Raw genomic sequence first — 10145 nt, forward strand, 5'->3', positions numbered from 1 at the left:
ATACCAAAAGAACAATACTCAGGGTATTTTTGTTGATTAACTAAATACAAAATATGTTTGGGTTTGGGTCTTGGGTTTTTGACTTACAGAAAACAGATATTAAGGTTAAAATCAACAAAATCACATTCAGTATTAGTGAATATAAAAATGATGTCCCCAACTTAAATAAAAAGTGATTATATACAATTTTAATATTATCACAATGTGGCAATTAAAAAAAAATGGCCACGGTAAAGAAATGCTGTAGAAAAATAGGCTCCATGGCATTTTCCATGGCAGTTTTGTGGAAATTTTGTGAGGAGTTTAATTTATCAGTATTACCAAAACCAAAATATACATATTTTTTTTTAATAAAATGACATGAAAAGTTCCACAGCAAAATACATGAAAATACGGAAAATGAAAATACCATGGCAATCTCCGGCATTGCCGATGGCCCTGATTAATTACCAGGGTTATCATCATATTTACTGTATTAAACAAAGAGGGTTAAAAATAACAATGTTTTTAATGTAAAGACTTAGCATAATGAATGGAAACTTGCCAATGATAATGCATGCCAAATATAGGAGGGGCGGTGTTGTTATATGATGTCACATGACATGTTGTGGTGCTGTTGTGTTGGTTCTCTTATTACATTTTATTCTGCATTAGACAATGTAACTGCATGCAAATCTGCTATAACATGTTTTTATAAATTTCATATTTATAGCTAAAAACAAACCAGCATATTTAATTTTTAGCATATTAATAGTGGCCATCTTGAAAAATGGCTGCATTTGCTAGTACATAATATTTTTTTAATTACTTTTAATTTTAAAATGCTCCCTATAATATGTGCTAAATTTCATCTCAATTTTAAAATACCTTTTTGGGGTTTTTTTTAGTTTAAAAATAATCACTATTCGGTTCATTATGTAAAAATTCTATGGTCTATGTGCCTTTAGTTGCTATAGAATAACTTTCTTAGCAATAGAAATTGGCTTGCAGACAATCCTTCATTCAGAATATATAAGCGGTTTAAAAGTATAGCAGAAGGGTTCACCTTGAACCTGATTTTGAGCACTTTTTTCCAAGTCTGGCTCCCTGACTGTGAACCAAGTTGGTGATTTTGGTTGTGTAAGTAGACTACGGAGATCGAGTCAAATTCACAACAAGTCTGGAGTTGGTGTTGGACCAGCTGATAAGTATTTGGGACCAGTTGATAAGTATTTGGGACCAGTTGATAAGTATTTGGGACCAGATGCATATGAATTCAGTTCAAAACCAGCTCAGAGAATTGAACAAAATTAAAGTTTGTTTTGTTTAACAACATCACTAGAGCGCATTGATTTATTAACCATCGGCTATTGGATGTCAAACATTTGGTCATTTTGACATATAGTCTTAGAGAGGAAACCCACCACATTTTTTCCATTAGTAGCAAGGGATCTTTTATATGCACCATCCCAGACAGGATAGCACATACTATGGCCTTTGATATACCAGTCGTGGTGCACTGGCTGGAATGAGAAATAGTCCAATGGGCCCACCGACAGGAATCGATCCCAAACAGAACTGAACAAATGCTGCAACCAGTTTGGTGACTTTAGTAGAGCAAGTATTCTACACAGACTGGCTCACATTGACCCGCAAGAGTAAGGACCGACCACTACTATCAGGGTTCATACACTTAAAGGAAGTCAAAATTCCAGGGTTTTTCAAGCACTTTCCAGGTCAACTTTACCAAAATTCCAGGACCTTACCGAGTTTCCACAGGTCATTAAACACGCAAGTGCCAACCATCTGTGTGGGTTTACAATAGATTCATTAACTTGACACGCTCCCTGAACTTGCTAAATACCCAGCGGCAAAAAGTGACAAACTTTCTTTTCCAATATGGCAACGCTGTCGCTTGGATCTCGTGGCCGCGTGATCCTCGCATCACATGATAAAAAACAACAACAAACATTCACACGTCAACACGCCGGACGATTGGCATTTGATTGTGCCGCAGAAATGAAACAAATAATTTAATTACATGTTAAATAAAGTAAATAAAGCCTCCGTTTTAGACGTTTATATTTTATTTGACATCAAATTATCATTTTCAAGGGTTTTCCAGACCGCAAGATGATTTTCAAGGGTATTCAAGCACTGGAATACATTAGTTTATTTTTAAGGGGTTTCAAGGGTTTTCCAGGTGCGTACGAACCCTGTACTATAGTCCTTCCCACAGGGAACGCCCCTTTTCATACTACAGAATTTACTCCAAGTTATTTATTTCTGAGCAGACTGTTTTCTAAATTGCACACACACAAAAAAAAGTGTTTTTTTGTTATTTCCCAAAACTTTTACTTTTCTTCTTACATTAAATCAAACTAAAATTATTTACCAAAAAAAACCTCAACATTTTTCAAGAAGGATGGGACAATCTATAGATGCATATGAATTCAGGTCAAAACCAGCTCAGAAAAAGTTGAGCGAATGTAATGTAAACAGGATCATGCACTACTCCAACTGTAATGACATTCAAGGCAGGCCGACCACTTGGCTGATTAACAATAACAATTTGGTTGAATCTTTAAAAACTCAAACTTGTTGATTAGTTACATGACGCAGTTAAATGATAAATAAACTAATACATGGCACACAGTGCCTATATCATATACCGGTATATAATTCATGAGTATAAAAACAAGTTATCACTGGTGTATATAGAGGGTGGTGGTATGGGGGTGGGCGTGGAGAAATGGCACAAGGGCAGCATGTGCCCCCACTTTTCTTGATCCAGTAGCAGCAGTGATGATTTATATATATATATATATGTGTGTGTGTGTCCCCCTCCCCATTTTTTCACACCTTCCTACGCCACTGATTAACAAAAATAGTTTTTAGACAACCCTTCATTTTAGTACTTTGTTCATTGATGTTTTATCCTTTTTTCAAGTTTGGGGGAAGTGAGGGGCGGGGATATAAAAAAATTATTAAGAAATTATTATTTTATAAATGCAGGGATTTCTGATGGGATTGGGAAAATTAGCACTAGTAAATCAGGCCACTAAATGATGCACCTCTATTATATTAATTTATTAGAACACTCATAACTAAATACATGTACAGTAGAATCTCACTGGCTCGAACACTGTCGGTGCATCAAAGTCTGTTCGACCCATCGGGTAGTTCGAACCATGCATTCGGCCGTTGTCGGGTGCTTCTGTAACACAAAAACCAATCGGAACACCTCGCATATTTCTGTAAAACTGGCTTGGGCGAGATGGTCCGATTGACTCATGAATAACGAAGTCGTCGTCAAATGTCGGATGAGATACAAATTTGTAACTATTATTTATCACCGTTAAATAAACAAATAACAAACACACTGGTAGTCTGTATTTATAAATATTTATTTATTTAAAAAATCGTTCTTTACTATGCTGTTGTAGAATCTTTTGCGACATATTGACAACGCTGAGAAAAAAATGAATGCATGAAGCACAGGCGGAGGGCCTTTACCTGTTATTGTTGCAATCACTACATTACAATGATCTCTCCTGTATTTCAAGTTAAAAACAGAATATGCCGACGCTCAGGCATAGATTAGCGATTAAAATGATTAAAGTAAACCGGCGAGGCCTGGCTAGGCTCACCAATTGATTGGTGTTACAGGCAAGGTTCAGTCAGCTAACGATTGTCGTAGTACAATTGTCTGTACTAGAAAGATAATTACCGATAGGTGCTAAATAAACAACATGATAAGCCGGCATATGAGCTAGGATTAATTCGTTCCACTTCCGAATTTATAATAACTTACTTTGAGACGGACGTAAAGGGTCGATAAAAAATTCGTACATAAATATTTTTTGTATTTCTTCGGATAGACTTAGTCGTTCGAGCTAAATATGTTTAATTTTACAGTTAGGACCAATAAACTGGTTCGAGAGAAAGCTTCTGTTCGACCCTAGGGGTATTCGACCAATCAGCACCAAAATAAAAGGGTTTAATAGAGAGAAAAAATCGGGACATTGTTCTTGGTTCGAGAATACCGGTAGGTTCGACCGTTGGGCGTTCGAGCCAATGAGATTCTACTGTATATATATTTGGAATTTTTAGCATAGCAATTGGGAATTTTCAGTTCCACTTTCTTTTGGGAAGGGGCCTATGTTCGGACCCACAGAACGCCTGAATAAATCCCCATAATGTGAATAATGGTTGTATGCATGAATGTGTTTGGTTTATTAGTTTTAATGATTGGATTAAGGTATTAAAACATCTTAATAATAGTGTACAATCATTTCATTGGCTATGCATCAAACTGGTTTAAATAAGAGTCCACTATGTATAAAAAAAAAAAGCAAAAAAAACCCCTACTTTTTACACATACACTTGTCACTATGAAATGTTGAAAAGTTCCAAAGATGTGACAACCATGTTTATATGTTTGTAGGTTGTATGCATGAATGTATTTGGTTGATTAAGGTATTAAAACATCTTAATAATAGTGTACAACTACTTCAATGGCCATCAGGCCAGGTCATAGGGCTTGATGTGCAAATTCAGAGCAAACTGTTAGAGCACATGCCCATCATGGGTGCAGGTGTCGGCCCATGTCGACTCCTTTGTCTACGACAGGTCAATTACCATGCATCAAACTGGTTTAGTTCACTATGTACAAAAAGCAAGAAAAAAGGAAGAAAGCTTGATATAAAAACATAATTTTTTTTTTACACATACACTTGCCACTGTGAAATGTTGAAAAGTTCCAGAGACGTGTCACCTATATTCGAGATGACCAAATCATTCCACCACTGTCTGCCTTGAGGATGACCTTGACACACCTGTGACACGTTGCTACTCGGGTCAAGCAGCTCACTCCGTGATCTCTTCCTCTGAGACTCGGCGAACAGCTCATCCAGTGATATGCGACTGCTCGACGCCAGTGGCTCACTACGGCACCCTCTCATCGGAAACCGTTCTTCAGTCTCACCCACTGACTCAGTCTTTGAGGTTAATTTTGTACTTCTGATTCGTCTTCTCCATGGATCAGACCGAATCTGATTGAAAGAGATGTCACTACTGAACTCCAATTTATCACGTTGGGATGATTGTCTTTCCACTGGTTTCGTCTGAGGTTTGTCACCACAGATACTGTTACTAGATGAACTTTCTGTGCTAGAAGCCAATGACCATGGCATTTTGACCCTTGTTTGTGAGGAAGAAGTTTTCTCTTTGAGACAGAATGTTCGAGGCTTGGCCAACATGTAACCAGATGAACTTTCTGTGCTAGAAGCCAATGACCATGGCATTTTGATCCTTGTTTGTGAGGAAGAAGTTTTATCTTTGTGACAGACTGTTCCAGGCTTGGCCAACATGTCACCAGATGAACTTTCACTTTTTGAGCTTAATGGACAGATTCTGTGAAAATCCGTGTCAGATTCTCTTAATGTAGTCCTTCTCTGAGAAGCAGATTCGTCTTGAGGACTTTGATTTTGTACTACAGCTGGCGTGTGGATTAAAACTTTATGAAGTTTGGAGTCACTCAAGAAGTCTCCAGATTTCTCACAACTCTTGGATAAACCTGCAAGTACAATGTATATATCCAATAAACGTTCAAGCATGCCTATCCCACACCTAGTCTCTGACAAGGCCAGCGACTGGGTATGGGACAGAGGTATTAAATACTTCATAAAGACATATAGCCCAGTGGTAAAGCATTTGCTTGAACCGTGTTTGGTTTGGGATCGGTGGGCCCATTGGGCTATTTCTCATTCCATCCAGTGCACCACTAGTAGTGTCATTAAACAAACAAACTTTAACACAGAAGTAGCTATATCAGAGTTTGAACTTAAGAATTTGTCAACAATTAATTTATTTTTTGTGTGGGTGAAATAGCCCACCGACGGCTATTTGAGCCGGTTTACGACATTTTTTTTAAAAAGTGACTTTTACAGGAAATAAACTGCTTTTTTATACAAAGTGGCTACAACGTTTAGTATTTGGCTTATAAATATTCCTTAAATTGAGCATATTTTAATACTTTTCAAGGAAATATATACTCTACATATCTAATTACCTGCTAAACCAAAATTGATACCAGCGTGTCTTGAGCTCTGCCAATGCATACATGCACACCCTATCTATCTCCATATCTTGCAACTTACCCTTTGCATATTTTTCACTTTCTGCTCCAGGGGAGACTCTGGGCCGCTGCCTCGGTGCACAACACTGAGGATATCCTTCTGAACTGTCCAGTCTGAGCCCAGCTTCCTCTTCCTCGCTGTCGACTGATCTCAAACACTGTCTGCGTGTTGCTGTGTCTAAACGTCTGCATCTTCCCCCGAACAGACCCCGTGCAATGCATCTTCCCTGGAACAGACCCTGGACACTGCATCTTCCCCGGAACAGACCCTGGACACTGCATCTTCCCTGGAACAGACCCTGCACACTGTATCTCTTGTCTTGATACTCGATCATACTCACTATTCTTCAAAAGTAAGTTGCTTTGCAGTTGTGACAACGGAAGTACTTGTACTCAAATCCATTTTCTACTTGAACAATTCGGTAACATTTTCCAGATTTTTTTGAATGCTCACTACCATATTTATTACCAGTTTTTCTTGAAGGTCTACTTTTCCTCGATCGAGAATGCTTGGATCTGAAGAAATTAAATTCACAAGGGTCAGAGTTTTTACCCCTCACGTGTGCGGAAGGTGTGCAGGTCAGCTCTCTCTGATTTGGATCATGGTATTCGGTCGAGGTCTTGTCAGCAGACATGGACACATTTTCTCCCAAGCTGCGGTTTCTGGAAAATTCGCACGGCGAACTTTGACCTTTTTCTGGAGTCTGCTCATCCATCACAGACTCTTCTGTGTTGTACGGAACAATATCTGGCGATGTCTCTCTTCGGGTCAACTATGAAAAATAAAATATAAAACTTGTTTATTTTAAACAGAAAAAATTATATCGGAATGCTTACTCATTTCTGCCAACTATCAAAATTAGTCAACTATTGAAATAATGTGGCAAATCTTTACACAATGGTTTGAAATAAAAACTAGCAAACCAATTAATATAAACATCTGTACTGTTTTATTTGGTAATCCATAGTAAAGTCTGCTACTAAATCACTTACTTGTAATAATTAAACAACATATATACCACTGCAAATTTACTAAAATGAAGCCAAATTTTAATGGAAGTGGCTACTAGAATAAATTTTACTGAAATATCAAAAAATATATTTACTCCAAAAATTAAGACCGCTTCACGGATAAATGGGGGTATTTTACAATAATACTGACCATTATATTAAATTAATTTTATAGGTTTTTTTTGTTGTTGTCATTACACAAATACAGACCCTAGGAAACCTTCATGTTTTTTATGTTTTAACTATTTACTTCTGACTAAAGTGTCTATCCTCCATGAATTTTAATTGCTACATTGTAATTCAGAGGGTTGCATTGCATAAAGGGTTGTAGAAAATATTGTGTATTAAAAATGTTACCAATTATACTCAAGCCACGTGAGTATAAAGCAAATGTGAATGTGGCAATTAGTTTTCATGTAATAAACTCTTTAAAAAAAACCAACCCCAAAACCCCCACAAAACATGGCTAGCATCCTGATACTGTGGATGAGTGTTTTGGTTGCAGTCAAAAAGTAAAAAAACAACAACAAAGCAACAAACTATTGAAATTAAGTTTAAAGTTTGTTTCTTTTGTTTAACGACACCACTAGAGCACATTGATATTTATTAATCATCGGCTATTGGATGTCAAACATTTGGTTATTCTGACATAGTCTTAGAGAGGAAACCCGCTACATTTTTCCATTAATAGCAACAGATCTTTTATATGCACTATCCCACAGACAGGATAGCACATACCACAGCCTTTGATATACCAGTAGACATGCACTGGCTGGAACGAGAAATAGCCCAATCTTACACAGACCGTGCAACCAGTGAGTGCATTACAAAGTACGTATGGGTCGACAGAGTGCCATCAGTTTGATTAATTAGCAGAATTCGCCGTACATGGAGCTAGAAGTGAAAGTAAACAGGCGTACACTTGGGTAGATATTGAGAGGTCCACATACCTCACTCTTTGTTTCACCATCTCTGTATTTATTACAGTACGTCACACGTAACGAAGTCCATGTACCTTTGTGAAACTGCTGTATTTAACTCACTTTCTCTTTATCTTGAATGCACAAGCATATTTTGCTTGCCATAAGAAAGTTGATCGAAGTGCATTAAAAACATAAAAACATAGTATTTAAGAAACAAAATAGTCAAGCTTGAGGATTTGCTATTCTGTTTGTTGAGATGTTAACGATTTTATTCCAAGAGTGCAGCATTTTCGTTACTGAAAAATCATGCGAATATGAAGTTGCTTGGTCATGATGGTTAAACAATGTCAGTGCGACATGTAGAAAAACATCTTCCTGTTAATATTCCACAAGAGGAGTTGGGCGAGGACGGAGGGGATTTTACACAAGATCACAGATTTTGGTACAGTGGGTAGCTTATGGGTGTATGCTAATTAAAGCTATGAAGTTTTGCATTGGCCTGCTGACTAACATTACCTTTGATTTTATTGACCCTCGCAGGCAATTTAATTTTAAACCATGAATTTAAACACTGGCAACTGCCATAGTCACTTATAAGCACAATCAACTGATACACTGGTACTTGATTTTTGGTAACAATGTAATGGCACAGGTCAGTGTTTTGATGTACTAATCAAAGACCCAGAACAACTCAAAATTGGTTTTTCCGAGAGTGCTAAATCTTTTTTCGATAAATTGTATTTGGGTATGAGGCTTACAAAAACAATATGAAATCTCTTTTTTTTTTGTAACGGAAAAATATCTTCATTTGACGGAATTAAGTCCTGTACTAAATGAATGGCAACTATGGAATTCAATTGTGGCTGCAGTTTTGTAACTAGAGGTTGCAACATCAAAAATGCCTTTTGTGGGGGCTGGGGTAGATAAGATCCCCAACATCCTCCTCAGGGAAAGGGTCTGCACCAGAAAATTTTGTATAGTTAAGTAGCTGTAAACTTACTATACAAAGTTTAATGCCATTTAAAAAATATGCTTTATTTCAGATTTTGACACGCTTGATTTAATTTGGTGAAACAGTATGCATTAAGTGCCTGTAAATACTTTATTTGGTAGTTTTTAGTTATTTCGGTCCAATTTAGAATACTAGTATATAAAATCACAAACATTAATATCTATTTGGCAATTTATGGTACCCATTATGTCATACTGTGTCAGTACCGTAACAGAAAATATGTTACGATACTGACTACATTTTACAGAAATGACACTATTTACTTAAAATGCATAGCTGTATTCAATGTTTCATGATGACATATCCAACAGGCCATTCCTTGTTACATAATCATATGGTCATTTAACTGTCAATTCACAGAATCCATTGCAAATCTGTGTTATGGTACTGACATTGAATAAGGACCGGCCTCGGTGGCGTCATGGTAGGCCATCGGTCTACAGGCTGGTAGGTACTGGGTTCGGATTCCAGTCTAGGCATGGGATTTTTAATCCAGATACCGACTCCAAACCCTGAATGAGTGCTCCGCAAGGCTCAATGGGTAGGTGTAAACCACTTGCACCGACCAGTGATCCATAATTGGTTCAACAAAGGCCATGGTTTGTGCTATCCTGCCTGTGAGAAGCACAAATAAAAGATCCCTTGCTGCTAATCGGAAAGAGTAGACCATGTAGTGGCGACAGCGGGTTTCCTCTCAAAATCTGTGTGGTCCTTAACCATATGTCTGACGTCATATAACCGTAACTAAAATGTGTTGAGTTCGTCGTTAAATAAAACATTTCTTTCTTTCTGACATTGAATAAACATTTAGTAGCAAATTTGCCAAATCTTTGTAAGTAAGGCAAGTAAAAGGTCCTTTTTGGCATTGAAAAAACATTTGGGGTTATTTTAATGACAATTTAGTGGAACTATTTATAGGGTAAATGCTAATAAAGGTGTTTTAATCCAAAATAAGACTTAAATTTAAAAACATTTTGCTGTGTCAATTTGTTAGGTTTTCTGTTAATTTTTGCTAAACGGAGTTATTTCTCAATAGAAAATTCCAATTTTATGGGGTTCGGGCCAACTTAATAAGCAAAAC

General features: G+C 37.1%; 1 protein-coding gene across 1 annotated transcript; it reads right to left on the reverse strand.

Annotated features, from left to right (window-relative positions):
• Positions 1-4703: 4703 nt before the first annotated feature.
• LOC121388459 lies at positions 4704-6873 on the reverse strand. Its single transcript, XM_041519801.1, has 2 exons — positions 6141-6873; positions 4704-5557 (listed from the first exon to the last, which is right to left on the reverse strand). Exons 1-2 carry the CDS (start codon positions 6451-6453, stop codon positions 4704-4706), a joined length of 1167 nt encoding a protein of 388 aa, XP_041375735.1. The 5' UTR covers positions 6454-6873.
• Positions 6874-10145: the final 3272 nt, after the last annotated feature.

Source organism: Gigantopelta aegis, chromosome 2 (genome assembly GCF_016097555.1).
Source record: "Gigantopelta aegis isolate Gae_Host chromosome 2, Gae_host_genome, whole genome shotgun sequence".
Taxonomy (NCBI): Eukaryota; Metazoa; Mollusca; class Gastropoda; order Neomphalida; family Peltospiridae; genus Gigantopelta; species Gigantopelta aegis.

Bases quoted from the DNA above. Each gene is read 5' to 3' on its own strand.
- LOC121388459 (XM_041519801.1), bottom strand. From the start codon at position 6,453: ATGATCGAGTATCAAGACAAGAGATACAGTGTGCAGGGTCTGTTCCAG. The intron at 5,558-6,140 runs GTAAGTTGCAAG...TTGTACTTGCAG, and splicing joins AAGTGAAAAATATGCAAAGG to GTTTATCCAAGAGTTGTGAG.